General features: G+C 38.9%; 1 protein-coding gene across 2 annotated transcripts in view; it reads left to right on the top strand.

The window, feature by feature from the left end:
• WDR47 (WD repeat domain 47) overlaps positions 1–23,476 on the top strand; it is a 74,233-nt gene that overhangs the window by 18,335 nt on the left and 32,422 nt on the right. For both annotated transcript variants that reach the window (XM_047785138.1, XM_047785137.1), the window contains exons 2-6: positions 1,532–1,698; positions 5,553–5,636; positions 9,613–9,697; positions 15,852–16,654; positions 18,651–18,774. In XM_047785138.1, coding sequence (XP_047641094.1) covers positions 1,541–1,698; positions 5,553–5,636; positions 9,613–9,697; positions 15,852–16,654; positions 18,651–18,774 — 1,254 coding nt within the window. In that variant the 5' untranslated portion in view covers positions 1,532–1,540. The remainder of the gene's footprint in view (positions 1–1,531; positions 1,699–5,552; positions 5,637–9,612; positions 9,698–15,851; positions 16,655–18,650; positions 18,775–23,476) is intronic.

The following is a 23,476-nucleotide window of genomic DNA, read 5'->3' on the forward strand; positions in this document are numbered from 1 at the left end:
TTATATGGGTGGGATTTTGGGAACATCTATAAATGTTTTAGTAACAACACACAGTGGGTTAGGAAGAAATAATTCTAAGATATAGTCATTAAGCATATGCCTGTGTTTTATGTTGTATCCAGCAATAATATAGTTTATACAAATTAAAATTCTGGGTTGGGCAATTAAAATACCATGCATTTGAATTCTGTAGTATAGAATTAAAACTTGGTTTTTTTAAATTAATTTTAAAAACTCTGAGTAATTCTCGGTTAAGCTACGTTTTCTGTATCTATTCAGAATCTAAAGTCAGTGTAAAATACGTATTTGTAAGAAGAACCTATTTCTTCTTCTCTTAGGCTTTATTGATCAGAAATGATAGCAGCATGAAATTTATAGTTATGATTTAAGTGGGACTATTTCCATAGCTTCATAATAACTCCAGAGTTACTTAGTACTTGACTGAGTGTTGAATAATATGAGGCCTATAAAATGTTTAATATCATTGGGTGTTTTGAGCATTAGAAAATTATAGTCTCAATTCTGTACTAAGTTGTATGATTGGTATATGGTGATTTAAATGAAGCGCCTTCTAAGAACTTAGAGATTAGAGAGGGACTTACCGTTCTTTTTCTGAGAGTTAAATTAGTAAAAGCCATTGTTTTGCTAGTGAGAATTATCTGAAGATTTGGGGAATGCTAAAGTCTGTAATCAATGTACTCCAAGAGTAATCAAGGGAGACAGTCCTGAAATAGCAGAATTTGTGGAGTGAAAAGATCAGTAATTTTATTGTAAACTCCTTTGGACAAAGTCTGTGCACAGGAGGGTGGTCAGCTCAGAAGATAGCAAAGGAAACTCAAAGCATGAGGAGTTGGGCAGCTGCCTGTTGGGGGGAGAGAGATGTGTGATTTGTCTGTTTCCTGAGGTGGGTATGTTCTTATTGTGGAGACAGGTATGCGAGATTTGCTTAGACTGATGTCATTAAATATTTGAGTCTTACAGTTATTTTCTCATGCTCTGTTCCCTGTCTACTCTACCACCTTCTCTACATAAGAGAAAAAATGTGCTCCTCTGTTGAGCGTTCTAGTCTGCTAGACCTTTGCACTTCTCATTATGAAGAAATACATTGTCAAAATAGTAGACAAACTGAAAAAAAAAAAACTTGTGTGCCTACATGTATATGTTTATATTTCTGTGAATTTGGTTAAAGATAATGGTCCTGTGAGAAAGACACTATACTGTACTCAGGACACACTGGCTCTGTCCTTAAGAAGATTACAGAGTGTAGCAGAAATGTAAAATATTGCTCCCTAATACTTTGGAACCAAACAGAAGAAGGCTGGTTAAAAGGTGCAACTGAAGAGACAAAGGACAAAAAAAAAAAAAAAGAATGATTTGGTTTTTGTAAATATTACATTAATTTTACTTCAGATTAACTATACTAAATATTTCTAAGAAACCCGTTTTGTGTAGTTTCTAGACAGATAATAACACTTGGAAATAAAGCAATAGAACTAATTTTTGTTTTTGTTTTGCTTTGTCTAATATTTAGGCTATCAGCATGACGGCTGAAGAAACAGTGAATGTGAAAGAGGTTGAAATCATAAAGCTAATTTTAGACTTCTTGAATTCGAAGAAGCTTCACATTAGTATGTTGGCCCTAGAGAAGGAAAGTGGAGTCATCAATGGCCTATTTTCAGATGATATGCTTTTCCTGAGGTATGATTTCATTAGTACTGTGAGGTGTTTATAACTCCTTCCAAGAAATGTTAAGTATTAATGAGGTAATAGATACAATAAAGGTAAGTCTTCAAAAATCATGAAAAGGCTAAGTGTAATTTTTAAAATGTTTGTTTTTGTACCAACATCAAATGCTATCACTTACATGTGGAATCTAAAAAAGGGATGCAATGAACTTCTTTGCAGAACATATACTGACTCACAGACTTTGAAAAACTTAGGGTTTCCAAGTGAGACAGGTTGCGGGGTGGGAGGATGCACTGAGGGTTTGGGATGGAAATGCTGTAAAATTTGATTGTGATGATTGTTGTACAGCTATAAATGTAATAAAATTCATTAAGTAAAAAAAAAGATTTATGAGTAGATGTGTTTGCCTTCATTAACTTGAATAAATTTTGGTTAATGAATAGAACAAAAAATAAATAAAAATAAAGTGTTTGTTTTTGTAGTGAACATTTACAAAATAAAGTTTTCTGTAGAATATTTTGAGGAGTAAGATCCACAGATTCATTAAAAAAAAAGAGTCCCAACTCATTGTGCTTGTGGCATCATAATAAAAGTTATTTGATTAAAAAATCAGAGACTCTGGAAAGTTAAAGTATTTCTGAAATTCCTTTTTGTTTAGCCATAGAAATAAAACATACTCATTATAGAAACATATTATTTGTAGAAAATGTAGAAAAATAAAGAAAAAAAATTACCCCACCATCAGATACACTGCTGATAATTTTCTGTGCATATTAAAAGAACATAGCAGTGTTCAGTTGCATTTATAATTTCATATCCTGCTTTGTACATTAAATCATAAGGATTTCCCGTGTGATTACAGATTTGTGCTTTGAAAGTTTTTATTTTTTTATTTATTTTTTTGTCTTTTTGCCTTTTCTTGAGCCACTTCCGCGGCATATGGAGGTTCCCGGGCTAGGGGTCTAATTGGAGCTGTAGCCACCAGCCTACACCAGAGCCACAGCAACGTGGGATTCGAGTCTCATCTTCGACCTACACCACAGCTCACGGCAACACCAGATCCTTAACCCACTGAGCAAGGCTAGGGATCAAACCCGCAACCTCATGGTTCCTAGTCGGATTCGTTAACACTGCGCCACGATAGGAACTCCGGAAAGTTTTCAATTTATTTAACTTCCTAATGATTTTCCTATTTTTGGAAATTAATTCCAATGTTTCTTAAATGCTCTAATGACCATCTTTTATACATAAGACTTTTTCTGTATCTTGGATTATTTCCTTAGAACAAGATTCTTGGAATTACAGAGCAAAAGAGAATTAACATATTTGCCAAAATGGAAAGCTAAATTTATATCCTTACTTGAATTGGATGGAAAAAGAGAAAATCAAATTTCCAGACAAATGTATTCTACGCTTCTGTGGTACCAGATGCCCTTGACAGAGTATAGATTCTTGGATATGTAGTGTTTTTTTAAAATAGGAAAGTCTTAAGAAATGAAGTGTTTCTAACTCATGAAGAAGAAACTTTTTAGAAAGCTTTATTGTTTTAGGAGAGTTGGTTTAAACTTGTTGGACTTCCCTGTATTTAGTATTATGAATATCATTTAGCCCCAGGGAGCTTAGTCAATGGTACAGTCAGAAACCAACTGAGGCAGTGTTCCTTGGCCCTGTCTTTTAAGCATTGCTACTCCTGGAGTGGCTAGCAGTGGCTACTCCTAGCAGTGGCTCTCAGATATCCCCCTGCAGAAAGTTGTTGGTTTGTGATGAAGTTGTACTGCTCTGAAATGAAATGCAAAGAATTATAGAATAGTAAGTTTTTCATTAAATTAAATGTATTCATTTTAAAGGGCTGGCCTTTGAAATTTGTGTCCCTCCTGCTTTTTTTTTTTTTTTTTTTTTTTTGTCTTTTTGCTATTTCTTGGGCCGCTCCCTCGGCATATGGAGGTTCCCAGGCTAGGGGTCAAATCGGAGCTGTAGCCACCGACCTACGCCAGAGCCACAGCAACGCAGGATCTGAGCCGCGTCTGCAACCTACACCACAGCTCACGGCAACGCCGGATCGTTAACCCACTGAGCAAGGGCAGGGACCGAACCCGCAACCTCATGCTTCCTAGTCGGATTCGTTAACCACTGCGCCACGACGGGAACTCCCCTCCTGCTTTTTAAATATTAAATATCCCTTTATAAAAAGGGTATGATAGGAGTTTCTGCCATGGCTCAGTGGAAGTGAATCTGACTAGCATCTGTGAGGACGCAGGTCCCATCCCTGGCCTTGCTCAGTGGGTTAGGGATCCAGCAGTGCCATGAGCTGTGGTGCAGGTCACAGATGAGGCTCAGATCCCGTGTTGCTGTGGCGTAGGCCAGCAGCTGTAGCTCCGATTTGACCCCTAGCCTGGCAACCTCCATATTCTGTGGGTGTGGCCCTTAAAAAAAAAAAGACAAAAAGAGATTATGATAAAGATTATGATTGCTTTTTATTAATATTCATTCTTTGTAGAATCAAAACTTGCCAGTCCAATATAGATCCTCCTGGCTATTCATTCCTTTCTAAATTTTACTGTTTTTAAAATGCATAAGTAGGAAAATTACTGTTATAAAAGAACAACAATATGAATGCCTTATACCTTTGGAAGTTCCCATAGACCACTTAAGTAGGATGAAATCTGATCTTACTCCTTACTGTTTCCATTCTCAGAGTATAAACTTTATTTTATTTTATTTTATTTTTGTCTTTTCTAGGGCCACTCCTGTGGCATATGGAGGTTCCCAGGCTAGGGGTCTAATTGGAGCTGTAGCCGCCAGCCTATGCCACAGGCACAGCAACACCAGATCCGAGCCGTGTCTGCAACCTACACCACAGCTCACGGCAACGCTGGATCATCAGCCCACTGAGCAAGGCCAGGGATCGAACCCACAACCTCATGGTTCCTAGTCAGATTCGTTAACCACTGTGCCACGTTGGGAACTCCTTATTTTTTATTTTGTTATTTTTAGGGCTGCACTCACGGCATTTGGAAGTTCCCAGGCTAGGGGTCAAATCAGAGCTATAGCTGCTGGCTTACACTACAGCCGCAGCAATGCCTGATCCAAGCAGGGTCTGTGACCTACACCACAGCTCACAGCAATGTGGATCGTTAACCCACTGAGCAAGGCCAGGGATCAAACCTGCATCCTCATGGATACCAGGATGGATACGAATTCGTTACCACTGAGCCACAACAGGAACTCCCTCAGAGTATAAATTTTAGTGTCAAATGCTGCAAAGATGTTGAATTCACAATTTAGAGCAGGGTTTTTCAACCTTAGCACTATTAACATTTTGGGTCAGATAATTCTTTGTTATGTGTCAGGTTGTCCTGTGCATTTTAAGATGTTTACTGGCATTTCTGACCTATACCCAGTAGATGCCAGTAGCACCCCATTCGTGACAACCAAGAATGTCCCCAGATAGTGCCAGATGTCACTAGGAGGCAAAATTGCCCCCAGATGAGAACTGTAGATTTGATGAGAACTGTAGATTTAATGAGACTGGAACATACCCACACTGGCCCCTAAATAGTACAAAATAACTTTAAACTGTAAAATTAATAGGGAAATAAACTTTTAGACTTAGTTCAATGTTTTTACATAGGTGAAAAAAGCACATATGTTTTAGAATGAGGAGTAGGTGCAGATTAAAAAGTTCTTCTCAAATAGCATAGGTTGTTACACATAAGTTGTGAAAAAGTTTATTATAGTGGTTGAACTAAGTAAAATATTAATCTCATTAACTGCTTTGTGGTGTTCTAATGCCATCTCGTCATCTATTCTGCTATTAATTAGTGTAACACAAATTTCATAGCATGCATGTAATTTTCTCTATATAGGCAGCTAATCCTTGATGGTCAGTGGGATGAAGTTCTTCAGTTCATTCAGCCTCTAGAATGTATGGAAAAATTTGACAAAAAAAGGTAAGATTTCATCTGAAATTTTTAGTGTCTTATCATTGGTAGAAGCTTGGCAAAACAAAACAGTAAACAAAAATTTAAAAACAAGACCTTTGCTAGAAAATAGTACACCCAATCCTATTGAGTTGAAGGACAGATTGCATGTACTTCACTTAGTTGAAAATCTGATGTATAACGTACTTGGTTAACAGTGTCAATATATAAGAGATCACAGGGACCACGTCTGAAGCTGTTGTTTCTTCATAATGGTACGAAGATTTTAAAGATGTCATTCCATTGTTTCCCGGACTCCGTTATTTCTGATAGTTGTCCTTACTTCTCTTGTATGTAACGTTTCTATTTCTTCTTCTTCTACCAACTGCCTTCAAGATTTTCTCCTTATCTTTGGTTTTCAGCAATTTGATTTTGATGTGTCTAAGTGTGGTTTATTTGTAGTTTTCCTGCTTGGGGTTTGCTGAGCTTTTGGATCTATAAGTTTATGTCTTTCATCAAATTTGGGAAATAGGAGTTCCCATTGTGGCTCAGTGGGTTAAGAATCTGACATAGTATCCATGAGGATGGGGTTTTATTCCTGGCCTTGCTCAGTGGACTAAGGATCTGGCATTGCTGCAAGCTGCAGCATAGGTCACAGATGCGGCTCAGATCTGGTGTAGCTGTGGCTATGGCATGGGCCAGCAGCTGCAGCTCTGATTTGATCCCTGGAACTTCCATATGCTGCATGTGCAGCTGTAAAAAAAAAAAAAAAAAAATTGGGAAGTTTTGGGTAGTATTTCTTCAAAACTTTTTTCTGCCCCTGTCTCTTTTTCTTCTAATTATGTGGTATTAGACAGACTGATATTGTGCCACAGTTCTGAGACTCTGTTCCTTTTTTTTTTTTTTTTGCTATTTCTTGGGCCGCTCCTGTGGCATATGGAGGTTCCCAGGCTAGGGGTTGAATCGGAGCTGTAGCCACTGGCCTACGCCAGAGCCACAGCAACGCGGGATCCGAGCTGAGTCTGCAACCTACACCGCAGCTCACGGCAATGCTGGATCATTTAACCCACTGAGCAAGGGCAGGGATCGAACCCACAACCTCATGGTTCCTAGTTGGATTCGTTAACCACTGCGACATGACGGGAACTCCTCTGTTCCCTTTTTAAAAACCATTTTTTTTCTGTATATTCTTCAGTCTGGATTATTTTTATTGATTTATTTTCAATGTTTATTGACACTTTCTTCAGTTATTAGCAATCTGCTCAAAAACAATAAATTTTTTTCATTTCAGATACTATACTTTTTAGTTTCAGAATTTACTTCTTCTCTAATTTTTGGCTGAGATATTACAGTCTGTTTGGTCATTGGCTATATTTCCCAATAATCCTTTGAACATATTTTTAGTAATTGCCTGTTCACAATAGTCTTTGTTTGCTAATTCAAACTTTTAGGTTCTATCAGGCTCAGTTTCTATTGATAGCCTTTTCTCTTAACTGTGACTGACTTTTTTTTTTTTTTTTACCTGTCTAGTCGTTTTTTAAATGTATTCTGCACATAGTGGATTCATTCTTGAAACTCTGGATTTCTGTTATCTTTGTTTGAAAGATACTGATTCTTCTTCAGGCAGGGAGTTCACTTTGTTATACACAGAATACATACTCTGTCCCTCAGTTAGTGGACATCAGCTGAAATCTCTGCTCAGTTATTTAGCCTTCAATCTGTTGCTTTCCCTGGGTCTTTGGAGTCTCCCTTATATCTTCAGTTTCAGGGATGGCCCTTATATCTTCAGTTTAGGCACAGTGTATACAGTAGATTTTGGTGTGTTGTTTCATTATGGTTTCTTTCTTTTTTTGGATCTTCTAACCCTCCCACCACTTTTCAGCTGTTCTGACAGTACCAAACTTTTGGCTAACTTCTCAAAGCCTGAAAACTGCAGCTTTCTGCTTGAGTTTGGCTTACATTGTGTGGACTGGGGAGTGTTCTCAGCTAGAAGGCCTTATTCACTTAAATCTCACTCCCAAAGTTCCCTTTTTTCAAGGATTATCTTCTCTTTAGTTGTGCTAGTTATGTTTTTCCTCAATGCTTTCAAATCTTTTTTTTTTGTATTTTATCTAGGATTTAATTGTTATTTGTGGAAAGGTTATACCGGTAGAAGTTACTCCACCATTATCATAAGTGGAACCTCGTATTATTTACTGATAACCATGCTATGTGATACCTCTTTGCTTTTGTACATTCTACATTTATCTAGAACATCGTTTCTTTCATCATTCTCTGCCTTTGCATAGCACATTCTTTTTTTTTTTTTTTTTTTTTTTTTTTTGCTTTTCAGGGCTGCACTCTTGGCATATGGAGGCTCCTAGGCTAGAGGTCGAATTGGAGCTATAGCTGCTGGCCTACACCACAGCCACAGCAATGCTGGATCCAAGCTGTGTCTGTGATCCACACCACAGCTCACGGCAATGCCAGATCCTCAATCCACTGAGTGAGGCCAGGGATCAAACCCAAAACCTCTTGGTTCCTAGTTGGATTCATTTCAACTGCGCCACGACAGACACTCCTGCATAGCACATTCTTGATCATCTTCCAAGAGTCAGTTCTTATAAGACTCTCACCACTTCTAGTAGAATTGTTGTCACACCCCTTTGAAATCTTGCTGAACCCTATACAGATTTTACAAAATTTGTTAGATGACCCTCTTCTTTTTTTTTTGTCTTTTTGCTATTTCTTGGGCCACTCCCGGCGGCATATGGAGGTTCCCAGGCTAGGGGTCCAATCAGAGCTGTAGCCACTGGCCGACGCCAGAGCCACAGCAATGCGGGATCCGAGCCGTGTCTGCAACCTACACCACAGCTCACGGCAACGCCGGATCGTTAACCCACTGAGCAAGGGCAGGGACCGAACCCGCAACCTCATGGTTCCTAGTCGGATTCGTTAACCACTGCACCACGATGGGAACTCCCCTCTTCTTTTTTTAATTGAAGTACAGTTAATTTATAATATTGTGTTAGTTTCAAGCCTATAGTATAGTGATTGAGTATTTTGGCAGATTATATTCCATTATAGGCTATTACAAGATATTGGGTAAAATTCCCTGTGCTATACAGTTAATCCTTGCTGCTAATCTATTTCACATATAGTATTTGTTAATCTCATACCCATATTTTGTGCCTCCTCACCCCTGCTCCCACTTTGGTAACCAAAAATTTGTTTTCTGTGTCTGAGTCTGTTTCTGTTTTGTATATATGTTCATTTATATTATTTTCAGATTCCGCATATAAATCATATCACATAGTATCTCTCTTGAACTTATTTCACTAAACTTAATATTTTCTAGGTCCACTGGTGTTTTTGCAAATGGAGTATTTCATTCTTTTTTATGGGTGTGTGTGTGTGTGTATACACACCTACGTATTTTATATATACACAAACACCACAACTTTTCACTCCAGTCATCTCTTGGTGGCCATTTGGGTTGCTTCCATTTGATGACTCTTCTTAAAGGCAGGGAATTTTTTTTTGGACATGCGTTTGCTGTTACAACAGTGCTCGAAAGAATGACTGAAGGTTTATTATTATTTTCTTTCAGCCCTTAGTAACACTATTTCTTTTTTTTTATTCTTTTAATTTAGGGCCACATTGGAGGTATATGGAAGTTCTCAGTCTAGGGGTGGAATTAGAGCTGCCGGCCTGCACCAGATCCATGCTGTGTCAGCAACCTACATTGCAGCTCATGGCAAGGCTAGATCCTTAACCCACCTAACAGGGCCAAGGATCAAACCCTCGTCCTCATGGATACTAGTCGGGTTTGTTAACTGCTGAGCCACAACAGGAACTCCTTAAAGTCTCTTACAAAATAAATGATTAGTCCTATGAGACAAACTTGGCCTGTGTTTTTTTTTTGTGCGTGTGTGTTTTTTTAGGAACCTTCTCATTTCCAGTCTTTGACAATCTTGTAATTCAGTTTTTTTAATCATTTTAATGTCTCATATTTTATTTTTCACAGGTTTCGTTATATCATCCTGAAGCAGAAGTTTTTAGAAGCTTTATGTGTTAACAATGCAATGTCAGCAGAAGATGAACCCCAGCATGTAAGATTTTTATTCCTGAAGGTTTGCGCCATAGTCTTGTTTCAGTCATAAGTATTCTGTTCACCAAAACAAAAGATTCGTATCACAAGTTTTCAAAGTGTCTATGAGCAGGGTGGGGCAAGGTCTGCTCTTTTGCAGATGTAGTACTTCAGTCTGTAGTGCTCCTGAATTTGTTCTGTGATTTAGGCAAAGATGAATGTCTGTCTGGTTGGAGTGGTGTGCTCCCCTCTTGTTTAAGGTGATTTAGATAGAAAAAGAAAAGATATTTGAGGAATTCTTTTGTGGTGCAGCGGGTTAAGGATCCAGTGTTGTCACTGCAGTGGCTTGGGTCGCTGCCTTGCTGCAGGTTTGATCCTTGTCCCAGGAACCTCCGTAGGCTATGGGAGTGGCCACAAGAAAAAAAGATGTTTGACTTGATGGCTCCACATCATTGCTTCTTTTCTTATCCCAGAAGTAGATTGTGTTTTCTTCCTCTTTCAGTTTTTTCAATATTTCATTTGATTCAGAAGTGTTTTTTTTAAATAAAATATTTATTTTTAATGACAATTACAATTTTTTTTTGTCTTTTTTTTTTTGCCTTTTCTAGAGCCGCACCCATGACATATGGAGGTTCCCAGGCCAGGGGTCTAATCAGAGCTACAGCGGCCGGCCTATGCCAGAGCCAGAGCAACTCGAGATCCAAGCCTCATCTGTGACCTACACCACAGCTCACGGCAACGCCGGATCATTAACCCGCTGAGCAAGGCCAGGGATCGAACCCGAAACCTCATGGTTCCTAGTCGGATTCATTAATCACTGCGCCAAGATGGGAACTCCGACAATTTAAATTTAATGATATTAAATTCTTTTTTTTTTTTTTTGTCTTTTTGCTATTTCTTGGGCCGCTCCTGCGGCACATGGAGGTTCCCAGGCTAGGGGTTGAATCGGAGCTGTAGCCACCGGCCTACGCCAGAGCCACAGCAATGCTGGATCCGAGCCGCGTCTGCAACCTACACCACAGCTCACGGCAACACCGGATCGTTAACCCGTTGAGCAAGGACAGGGACTGAACCCGCAACCTTATGGTTCCTAGTCAGATTTGTTAACCACTGCGCCACGATGGGAACTCCTAAATTCTTTTTGATTAGAGTTACTCTTAACATTTTAATATTAGTATTGTTACACCCCAAACCAAGGAAATTTTTATTAAGTGCCAGTGAGTGCACTGAAATAGAGAAATATTTGCCAGATACTGATATTTAAAAGTGGAGACAAAAAAAAAAAAAAAAAAAGGAGTTCCCGTCTTGGCATGGCGGAAACGAATCCGACTAGGAACATGATGTCGTGGGTTCGATCTCTGGCCTCAGTGGGTTAAGGATCCAGTGTTGGTCTTAGCTGTGGTGTAGGTTGCAGACACGGCTTGGATCCTGCATGGCTGTGGCTCTAGTGTAGGCTGGCAGCAACAGCTCCGATTAGACCCCTAGCCTGGGAACCTCCACATGCCATGGCTTCGGCCCTAAAAAAGACAAAAAGACAAAAAAAGGTTGAAAGAATACTGGAGTAGGAATCAAAAGGAATAGTCTTCGTTCTTTGTCACTAACCACCTAATTACTTTGGTTAAATCTATACCCTGACTTTTCCCAGATGTAAGATATAGACACTGTGCTACACCGGCTCTAAGGTTTTTTGCATTGTTAGGAGCTTATGATTCGAAGATAATATTCGCTATACAAATTAATGTAATTTGTCTTTCAGCTAAGCTTCCTTTTGTTCTCTATTTGCACAGTGTTTTGGTAGAAATGAACTGTATATGCTACCTTTTTTCCCCAAGAAGCTAAAGATGTATTTTATTTTATTTATTAAAAAGTTTTTATTATCGTTGGTTTACAATGTTGTGCCAATTTCTGCTGTATAGCAAAGTGACTTAGTCATACGTATATATACATTTTTCAGTCTATTTTCCATCATGGTCTGTCCCAGGAGATTGGATATAGTTCGCTGTGCTATACACTAGGACCTCGTTGCTTATCCATTCTAAATGAAATAGTTTGCATCTACTAACCCCAAACTCCCAGTCCATGCCACTCTGTCCCCCTTCCCCTTGGCAACCACAAGTCTGTTTCCATGTCTGTGAGTCTTTTTCTCTTTTGTAGATAGATTCATTTGTGCCGTATTTTAGATACCACATGTAAGTGATATCATGTGGTATTTGTCTTTCTCTTTCTGACTTACTGTAGTTGGTGTGAGAGTCTCTAGTTTCATCCATGTTGCTGCAAATGGCGTTATTTTGTTCTTTTCGTGGCTGAGTAGTATTCCATTGTATATATGGACTGTATCCTCTTAATCCATTCATCTGTCCATGGACATTTAGGTTGTTTCCATGTCTTGACTATTGTGAATAGTGCTGCAGTGAACATAGGGGTACATGTATCTTTTTGATTTATAGTTTTTGTCCGGTTATATGCCCAAGAATGAGATTGCTGGATCATATGGTAGTTCTATATTTAGTTTTCTAAGAAACCTCCATACTCTTCCAAAGTGGTTGTATCAATTTACATTTCCACCAGTAGTGTAGGCGGGTTCCCTTTTCTCCATACCCTCTCCAGCATTTGTTATCTGTAGACTTATTAATGATGACTATTCTGACTATTCTGACCATGTGAGGTGGTACCTCATTATAGTTTTGATTTGCATTTCTCTATTTTTTTTTAAGTGTATTCACTCTCTTGTCCTCATTCAGGGTCATGGCTTTATTTTATTTTATTTTTATTTTTTTTCAGGGCTGTAAAGAAGTTCTAGGAAGTTCTATGGAAGTTCCTAGGCTAGGGGTCAAATCGGAGCTGCAAATGCTGGCCTACACCACAGCCACAGCAATGGGGGATCCGAGCTGCATTTGCAACCTACACTACAGCTCATGGCAATGCCAGATCCTTAACCCACTGAGCAAGGCCGGGGATCCATGTCATCATGGATACTAGTTGAGTTCATTACTGCTGATCCATAATGGGAACTATAGGGTTTTGTGTATATATAGTATGGGGTCATCTGCATATAGTGACAATTTTACCTCTTCTCTTCCAATTTGGATACATTTTATTTCATTTTTTTCTCTGATTGCTGTGGCTAGGACTTCCAATATAATGTTGGATAAAATTCATGAGAGTGGGCATCCTTGTCTTGTTCCAGATTTTAGTGGGAAAGCTTTTAGCTTTTCTCTATTGAGTATTATATTGACTGAAGGTTTGTCATAAATGGCTTTTGTGATGTTGAGGTATGTTCCATGCATACCCACTTTGGTAAGAGTTTTTATCATGAATGGTCATTGAATTTTGTCAAATGCTTTTTCTGCATCTGTTGAGATGATCACATGGATTTTGACTTTTCTTTTGTCAATGGAGTGTCTGATATTGATTTGTGTATGTTGAACCATCCTTGTGAACTTGGGATGAATCTCACTTGGCCGTGGCGTATGATCTTTTTTTTTTTAGGCCTCTTTAGTAGTGCCTTTTACTTTTTTTTTTTTTGTCTTTTGTCTTTTCAGGGCTGCACCCGAGCGGCATATGGAAGTTTCCAGGCTAGGGGGTCTAATCAGAGCTACAGCTGGCCACAGCAACTCCAGATCCAAGCCACATCTGCAACCTACACCACAGTTCACAGCAATGCCAGATCCTTAACCCACTGAGCGAGGCCAGGGATCGAACCTGCAACCTCATGGTTCCTAGTCGGATTCGTTTCCGCTGTGCCATGACGGGAACTCCATGTATGACCTTTTTTATGTGTTGTTGGATTCAGTTGGCTTAAATTTTGTTGAGAATTTTTGCACCCGTGTTTATCAAAGACATTGGCCTAATTTTTTTGTTAGTGTCTTTGTCTAGTTTTGGTATTAGCGTGATGGTGGCTTCATAGAATGTCTTTGGGAGTGTTCCTTCTGTCTTTTACAAAAGTTTAAAAAGTTCAAGAAGGATGGGTGTAAGTTCTTTTTTGTATGTCTGGTAGAATTCACCTGTGAAACCAACTGGTCCTGGACTTTTGTTTGTAGGGAGTGTTTTTAGTACATATTGAGTTTCATTTCTAGTGACCAGTCTGTTCAATTGATCTGTTTCTTCTTGATTCACTTTTGGCAGGCTATATTCTCTAGAAAGTTGTCCGTTTCTTCTAGGTTGTCAAATTTGTTGGCATATAATTGTTCATAGTATTCTCTTATTATTTTTTTTTATTTCTGCAGTAATCCATTGAGATTTCTTTTTCATTTCTTACTGTATTTATTTGAGTTCTTTCTGTCCTCTTCTTGATGGGTCTGGCCAGAGGTTTGTCAGTTTTGTTTACTCTTTCAAAGAACTAGCTCTATGGATTTATTGATTTTTTTTCTGTTGTTTTTTGAATCTCTATTTTATTGACTTCCTCTCTGATCTTTATGATTTCCTTCCTTCTGCTGACTATAGGGGTTTTTTGGTTCTTTTTCTGATGCTTTTAAGTGGTAGATTAGGTTGCTGATTTGAGATTTTTCTTCTTTTTTGAGGCAAGCTTGTATCTCCATGAACTTCCCTCTAAGAACTGATTTTGCAGCATCCCATAGATTTTGAATGGTTGTGTTTTCATTGTCATTTGTCTCAAGTAATTTTTTAAATTTTCCTTTTGATTTTCTCATTGACCCATAGGCTTTTTTTTTGTCTTTTGTCTTTTTTAGGGCCGCACCCGTGGCATATGGAAATTCCCAGGCTAAGAGTTGAATTGGAGCTGCAGATACCGGCCTATACCACAGCCACAGCAATGTGGGATCTGAGTGGCATCTGCGACCTACACCATAGCTCATCTCAGTGCCAGAACCTTAACCCACTGAGCGAGGGGCTGTGATACAGATAGTCTCTGTGGCTCTCTTTCTGCTTTGCCCCTCCTCAGACTAGCTGCTGTGCTTCTCTCTGATGATCTGAGGCTCCCTGTCAATCCTGGGTGATCTTGCTGTCAGTTGGGTATCCTCAGCCAGGGTATGGATTCTTTTTTTTCTTCTTCTCTCTCTCTTTATTTTCCTTTTGTTCTGTCCAGTTATGTGGAGGTTTTCTTGCCCTTTTTTGGAAGTCTGAGGTCTTCTACTGTCGTTCAGTAGATGTCCTGTATGAATCGTGCTACCTATACATTTTTTTTTGGTCTTTTTTTTTTTTGCCTTTTCTTGAGCCACTCCAGCTGCATATGGAAGTTCCCAGGCTAGGGGTCTAATCGGAGCTGTAGCCGCCGGCCTACACCAGAGCCACAGCAACGCGGGATCCGAGGCGCGTCTGCGACCTACACCACAGCAACGCCAGATCCTTAACCCACTGAGCAAGGCAGGGATTGAACCCGCAACCTCATGGTTCCTAGTCGGATTCGTTAACCACTGTGCCACGATGGGAACTCCTGTTTGTTAGGAATTTGTTTGTGGGAGAAGGTAAGCTCCACATCCTACTCCTCCACCATCTTGATCCTGCCTCTAGATGTTCCCTTTCTTTGTTTGCTTTCTGTCCCACACACATTTTTCCTAAGGTAGGTTTGACAATGGCTCTTCTGCTTTTTGAGCTGGAGTGATAGCAATCTGTATAAAGAATTGAATATTGGCATGGCTCAGTTTTCATTTCTAGAAAACTTAATTATTCTTACTCTTAAAAATTACGCTTTTGAAAATGATAGTCTTAAGTTTCAAACTTTTTTATAGATAAAAGTTTAATGTCCTAATAACCAAATTTTTAACTTTTTATTTTAGTGGTAAAAAACCTTTGGTTCCTGACTTGAAAGTTGTTAAATAGCCCACAGTTATATGAGTATTCTGTGACATCAGTTTATCCTTTTGCAATTGAGCAGTTTGTGAAAGTTTGTCAAGTATCTTGTATTTGAATAAAATACTCTTTGTCTTCGTATCTCATAGCATTTGTCTTTACAATAGCAATCACTTAGATTTTTCTTTCATCTCTAGTTAGTGTTAAATTTTTTATTGGAATTTATTCGATTTACAGTATTGTATAGTTTCAGTCTACAGTGAAGTGAAGCAGTTATACATACACATATAGCCATTCCTTTTCAGATTCTCTTCCCATTTAGGCCATTACAGAGTATTGAGTAGATTTCCGTGACTTCTATACAGTAGTCCCCTGTTACTTACTAGTTTTGTATATAGTGGAGACCAATCCCTTATGTTTTTCTTCAGCTGGAATTTACCATGCAAGAGGCTGTGCAGTGTTTACATGCCCTAGAAGAGTACTGTCCTTCTAAAGATGATTACAGCAAGCTCTGTTTGCTTTTGACTTTGCCTCGTCTGACCAATCATGCTGAATTTAAGGACTGGAACCCCAGCACTGCACGAGTTCACTGTTTTGAAGAGGCTTGTGTAATGGTTGCAGAATTCATCCCTGCTGATAGGAAGCTAAGTGAGGCTGGTTTTAAAGCAAGTAACAATCGTTTATTTCAGCTTGTAATGAAGGGCCTACTCTATGAATGCTGTGTAGAATTTTGTCAAAGTAAAGCAACTGGAGAAGAAATTACAGAAAGTGAAGTACTCCTTGGCATTGACCTCTTATGTGGTAATGGTTGTGATGATTTGGATCTGAGTTTATTGTCATGGCTTCAGAATCTCCCATCTTCGGTCTTCTCTTGTGCTTTTGAACAGAAGATGCTTAATATTCATGTTGACAAACTTCTGAAACCCACAAAAGCTGCGTATGCTGATCTTTTGACTCCTCTTATCAGCAAACTTTCTCCCTATCCATCATCTCCGATGAGAAGGCCTCAATCAGCTGATGCCTACATGACCCGCTCTCTGAATCCTGCTTTAGATGGCCTCACTTGTGGACTAACCAGTCATGATAAGAGAATCTCAGACCTTGGGAACAAAACTTCTCCAATGTCACACTCCTTTGCTAACTTCCATTATCCAGGGGTACAAAACCTCAGTAGAAGTCTCATGCTTGAGAATACAGAATGTCACAGTATTTATGAAGAATCCCCTGAACGGTAAGTATTTGATAAAAATTGGGAAAGCTTCATAAGATAATCTAATTGACGTGTATGCATGCCTTCTAAATGCCCAAGTCCTTTTAGTTGAGTGTTAGTCCCTAAAACTTTATTTATAAAGATTTAAAAAATGTTTGGTATGGAAATCTCTGCTGGTGCAGCGGGCTAAGGATCCCGCATTGTCACTGCTGCAGCTTGGGTTGCTGCTTGTGGCACGGTTTGATCCCTGGTCCAGGTACTTCCATATGCCGTGGATGTGGCCAGAGAAAAATAAAAGGAGAAAAACAGTTGAAATGTGTGCGCTGTGGCTCTTCAATATAATAGTCTTAAAATTAAATGGCAGGAAAGAAATCTATTCTCAGACATGGGCCAGCATTGACATTTGAGTCTGCAGACCTGGATTCAAGTCCTAGATTCATTTACTAACTGTGCAGTTTTGGGAAAATGACTTTTTTGATTGTTTCCTCATCTGGGAAATGGGAGTTTTAACCTATTTTACAGGTTACTGTGTAAGTTAAATGAGGTAATGCATATGAAAGTACTGTATAATTGCAAAACTAAATCAAACGTTACTTTATAAAGACTGTTTTATTCTATTTCTATACAACCAATAACTCTTACAAATTATATTTTATGTATGTAAAATGGGGCTTCCTACAGTCATTAGCGGCTTACCGCACAGTCTGGTAGCTGAAAACGACTTCCTCTTTCTTCTCAGGGTGCATGAGTGTGTGCTTGTGTTTGGGTATTTAACTAATACCAGGCTCCTAATTAATAGTGCCTTTGTGAAGATGACTGTCTAGCTCTGCTTCCTTAAAGTCTAGACCTCTGTTTCTGTACATCTTTTTTTTTTAAATTTTTTGGGCTACACCCGCAGCATATGGAGGTTCCCAAGCTAGAGGTCGAATAGGAGCTGCAGCTGCCGGCCTACACCACAACCATAGCAATGCAGAGACCAAGCTGCGACTGTGACCTACACTGCAGCTCATAGCAATGCCAGATTCTTAACCCACTGATGGAGGCCAGGAATCAAACCTGCGTCTTCATGGATGCTGGTCACATTCGTTTCTGCTGAGCCATGAGCAGAACTCCTCTGTATGTCTTACATGCTTCTGCCTGGAGAGGCCATTGTGAAGTCATCTCATAGTCAAATTTCTTGAAGATAAAAACGTTTTTACTTTTGTACTTGTTCCCACAGTGCCTTTTACGAGTAAGTAATCTGTGTGAATGTGGTCTTCATCATCTTTGGATAATAGTAGTTATTAAACATTTTGAACAGCATAACGATGAAAAGTAGAAATTGCTAGTGTTTTAGAGGACTGTTAGGCACAATCTGACATAGGATGTCAAGTTTATTAATTAGTATACATTAAAAATATTTGAAAGATGTATATTTAGCTTTTAAATATAAATAAATCAAAGAAAGCTCCCCTACCCCTTTTTTGAGCTGTGCCCATGGCATGGAGAAGTTCCCAGGCCAGGGACTGAACCCACACCACAGCAGTGACAATGCCAGATCCTTAACTGCTAGGCCAGCAGGGAACTCCAAAAGAAAACCTTTTAATAAAATCTCAGTGATTCTTAAAATCTTATTGAAATATATTGGAGGAAAGAAAATTGATATTTGGACAACAAAATAACAGATTAAATGTTCTTTAAGAGAATTTAGGCATTAGGTCAACCTATTAATTTGTAGATGAAGCTGAGTCACAGAGAATATAAGTGATTTTCTCAAGGCCACACATTCTATTGTAAATGGTGTGCTACTCTCTTTGCTTAATAATCCAGTGTTCTTCCATTATAAGCACATTCTAGTTTTTTTTAAAAAATCCCTTACACAGTATACTTAAGAAAGTAAAATGAAAAATCTGTTTTTGTGCATTTGATAAACACTTAGACTAAGCAGTCATTGTTTTGAATGGAAAATTCTCTAACTACAATATATTTTTCTTAACTCTTACCTCTTTCTTTTTGTTTTTGTTTTTTTGCCCTGAAGTGATACACCTGTTGAGACACAGCGGCCTATCAGCAGTGAAATCCTGGGCCAGAGTTCAGTTTCAGAAAAAGAGCCTGCAAATGGAACACAGAATCCAGGACCAGTTAAGCAAGAAAAAAATGAGGTGATATTTACTACACTTAGCATTTTTAGAGTTATTTTCTTTGGAAATAATACTATTTGCTTGGATAGAATTTTCTGATGTTTGAGAGTAGGAGAGAGAATATCTAGATTTTCTTATTAATTAGCTCATTTTCTCCCCTCTCCTTTAATGATTTATAGTATTTTTGGTTATCATGTATTTTGGAGCTTTTTTTTTTTTTTTTTTTTGGCCACACCCATGGCATATGGAAGTTCCCAGGCAAGAAATCATACTTGCACCTCAGTAGTGGGGGATCTGAGCTGCATCTGTGGCCTACATCACAGCTCATGGCAACACCGGATCCCCAACCCACTGAATGAGGCCAGGGATTGAACTTTCGTCCTCATGGATACTAGTCAGTTTCCTTACCACTGAGCCACAATGGGAACTCCCGAAAAATTATTTTTAAAAGTACATATGGATATGCACCAAACAGTGGAATCCCAGAATATATGAAGCAAACATTGGCAGAGCTGGAGGGAGAAATAGATAGTTCTGCAATAAGAGTTGGAGACTTTGGTACTTGCAATAATAGATAGAACAGCTAAACAGAAGATCAGTTTAGAGGACTTGAACAACATTATAAACCAATTAAACCTAAGAGACGTCTTCTGAACAGTCTTTTTTTTTTTTTTTTGTCTTTTTTGTTGTTGTTGTTGCTATTTCTTGGGCCGCTCCCGCGGCATATGGAGGTTCCCAGGCTAGGGGTTGAATCGGAGCTGTAGCCACCGGCCTACGCCAGAGCCACAGCAACGTGGGATCCGAGCCGCGTCTGCAACCTACACCACACCTCACGGCAACACCGGATCGTTAACCCACTGAGCAAGGGCAGGGACTGAACCCGCAACCTCATGGTTCCTAGTCGGATTCGTTAACCACTGCGCCACGACGGGAACTCCTGAACAGTCTTAACAATAGAATACACATTCTTCTCCAGTGCACATGCAGCGTTCTTAAGGATATACCATATGTTAAGTCACAAAACAAATCTCAATAAATTTGAAATCATGTGTCTTCTCTGACCACAATGGAATAAAGCTAGAAATTAATTACAGAAGGAAAATTTCAAATTTGACAGATTTTTAAAAATTAATCAACATACTCTTAATGAATGGGTGAAGAAAGATATCACGAGGGAAATAAAAAAATATTAAAGACTAATGAAAATGAGTATAGCATTCCAGAATATACAGCACACTTATAGAATGCAGCAAAATCAGTGCTTAGGGAGAAGTTTATAACTGCCAATGCCTACATTAAAAAGAAGAAATATCTGGAATGCCCATTGTGGCTCATTGGGTCAAGAACCCAACTAGTATTCATGAGGATGCAGGTTCAATCCCTGGCCTTGCTTAGTGGGTTAAGGATCCTATGTTGCTGCAAGCTGTGGAGTGGGTGGCAGATGTGGCTTGGATCCCACATTGCTGTGGCTGTAGTGTAGGCTGGCACTCCAATTTGATCCCTAGCCCAGGAACTTCCATATGCTGCAAGTGCAGCCCTGAAAGGAAAAAAAAAAAAAAAAAGTGTGCATCTGAAGAACACAGAACAGTCTTCACAACTGAAGCTTGCAGTCTGCATATGGGAACAGTGGAAAATGCCTTGAATAGTGGATAAGGAGTTAGGCATATGTATCTTTCCCTAAAAAGAAAAAAAAAAGAAATATCTCAAATCAATAACTTATCTTTATGCCTTGAAGAGCTAGAAAAAAGAAGAGCAAGCTAGACCCAAAGCTCGAAGAATGAAGGAAATAATAAAGATTAGAGGACAGATAAAATAGAGAAAAAGAAAACAATAGAGAGAATGAACAGAACCAAAAGTTGATTCTTTGAAAACTGACAAGCCCTTAACTAGACTGACAAAGAAAAAGAGAACACAAATAACTAAAATCAGAAATAAAGCTATCAACCTTACAATAATAAGAAGAATTATAAGAGAATACTATGACCGGTTGTAGACCAACAAATTAGGTAACTTAAATGGAGAAATTCCTCAGAAACACACAGTTAGTAAACTGACTCAGAAAAAAAATAGAAAATCTCAACTGACATATTACTGATTTCTGAATCTAGGATCCGATGGCTTCACTAGTGAATTCTACAAATTTAGGAGGGGTTAACAACAATCCTCAAAAATCTTCAAAAATAGAAGAGAGGCGTTCCCATCGTGGCGCAGTGGTTAACGAATCTGACTAAGAACCATGAGGTTGCCCTTGCTCAGTGGGTTAACGATCCGGCGTTGCCGTGAGCTGTGGTGTAGGTCACAGACGCGGCTCGGATCCTGCGTTGCTGTGGCTCTGGCATAGGCTGGCAGCAACAGCTCCGATTAGACCCCTAGCCTGGGAAACTCCATATGCTGTGGGAGTGGCCCAAGAAATGGTAAAAAGACAAAAAAAAAAAAAAAAGAGGAGGGAACACTTCTAATTCATTCTGTGAAGTCAGCATTATCCTGATACCAAAGCCAGATGAAGATACTACAGAAAGCTACAGACTAATTAACATCTCTTATGAATGTAGAAGCAAAATCAACAAAATACTAGCACACAAAATCCATCAGCATGGTAAAAGGATTGTGTGCATCCTGACCAAATGGATTGATTCCAGGATGCAAGGGTAGTTCAACATAAAAAAAAAATCAATTGATATGGAAAAGGCATTTGACAAAATCAAACACCCTTTGATGATAAAAACTCAGAAGACTGAGAATAGAAGGGAACTTCCTTAGCATGGTGAAGATCGCTTATGTAAAACCCAAGCTAACATCATACTCAGTGGTGAATGACTTTCTCCCTAATGAGATCAGGAACAAACACAGGGATGCCTGCTTTCACCACTACTATTCAGCATTTATTAGAAGTTCTAGCCAGAGCAGTTAGATCAGAAAATGAAATAAATTGGAAAGGAAGAAGTAAAGCTATCTCTGTTCGCACATGGCATGAATAAGATATGTATATAATCATGAAGAATTCACAAAGTTACTAGAACTTTATAAAAAAGTTCAGCAAAGTTGCATGGTACAAGGTCACCACATAAAATTCAGTTGTTTTTGTGTACATCAGCAATGAACAATTAGAAAAGGAAATTAAGAAAGCAATTTCACTTAAAATAGTGTATAAAAGGATAAATTACCTGGGAATAAATTAAGGAGGTTAAAGACTTATATGTTGAAATCTACGAAACATTGCTGAAAGAAATTAAAGATCTAAATAAATGGAAAGACATTCTTTGTTCATGGAGAGGAAGATTTAATACTGTTAAGATGTCAGTACTACCCAATGTGATTTACAGATTTCATGTAATTCCTATAAATATTTCACAACCTCTTTTGCAATAATGGAAAAACCAATACTCAAATTCTTATAGAATTGCAGGGTTCTTTGAATAGCCAAAACAATCTTGAAAAAAAGGAAGAAGAAAGTTGTAGGACTCACACTTCATAATTTCAAAACTTGCTACAAAACTACAAAAATCGAGAGTTCCCATTGTGGCTCAGTGGGTTGTGAGCCTGATTAGTATCCATGAGGATGTGGGCTTGATCCCTGGCCTCACCCAGCGGGTTAAGGATCCAGCGTTGCCATGAGCTGTGGTCTAGGTGGCAGCTGCAGCTCCAATTCAACCCCTAGCGTGGGAACTTCCATATGCCACAGGTCTGGCCCTGAAAAAAAAAAAAAAAAAAAAAACCTACAGAAATCAAAACTGTGTGGCACATGTAGAAGAACAGGCGTATACACCAATGGAATAAATTTGAGAGACCAGAAGTAATACTGTTTATCAGTAGCCAAGTGATTTTGATTTTGATTTTATTATTTTTTTGCTTTTTAGAGCCACACTTGCTGCATATGGAGGTTCCTAGGCTAGAGCTGCTGGCCTGCACCACAGCCACAGCAATGCCAGATCTGAGCCACATCTTTGACCTACACTGCAGCTCATGGCAACGCCACATCCTTAACCCACTGAGCAATGCCAGGGATCAAACCTGCAACCTGGTGGATCCTAATTGGGTTCCTTAACTGCTGAGCCACGAAGGTAACTCCCGCCAGTTGATTTTTGGCAAGGGTGTCGAGTGCATTCAGTGGGGAAACAAACTAAATGGATCATGCTAGGAGTTCCCATTGTGGCTCAGTGGGTTAAGAACATGACTGGTATTCTATGAGGATGCAGGGTTTGATCCCCGCCTTCATTCATTGGGTTAAGGATTTGGCATTGCTGTGAGCTATGGTGTAGGTCAAAGACACAGCTTGGATCCCTTGTTGCTATGTCTGTGGTGTAGGCTCGTAGCTGCAGCTCCCTTTGGACTCCTAGCCTGGCAACTTCCTTATGCTTGCAGGTGCAGCCCTAAAAAGAAAAAAAAATAAATAAAAAAGAGTCATGCTAGATCAACTGGATTTCCACATGCAAAAGAATGAAGTTGGGCCTCTACCTCACACCTAAAAGCATAAAACTGTTAGAAGAAACCATAGGGGTAAATCTTCACAACCTTGGATTTTGTGGTGTGTTCTTAGGTATGATACCAAAAGCTTAAACCACAAATATAAAAACTATTGGACTTAAAAACTTTTGTGCATCAAAGGACATTTTTAAAAAAGTGAAAAGACAGCCTACAGAATGGAAAAAAATATTTGTACATTGTTTATCTGGTAAAGGTTTAATATCTAGAAATGTAAAGAACTACTACAACTCAACAACAA

Source organism: Phacochoerus africanus, chromosome 6, assembly GCF_016906955.1.
Source record: "Phacochoerus africanus isolate WHEZ1 chromosome 6, ROS_Pafr_v1, whole genome shotgun sequence".
Lineage (NCBI taxonomy): Eukaryota > Metazoa > Chordata > Mammalia > Artiodactyla > Suidae > Phacochoerus > Phacochoerus africanus.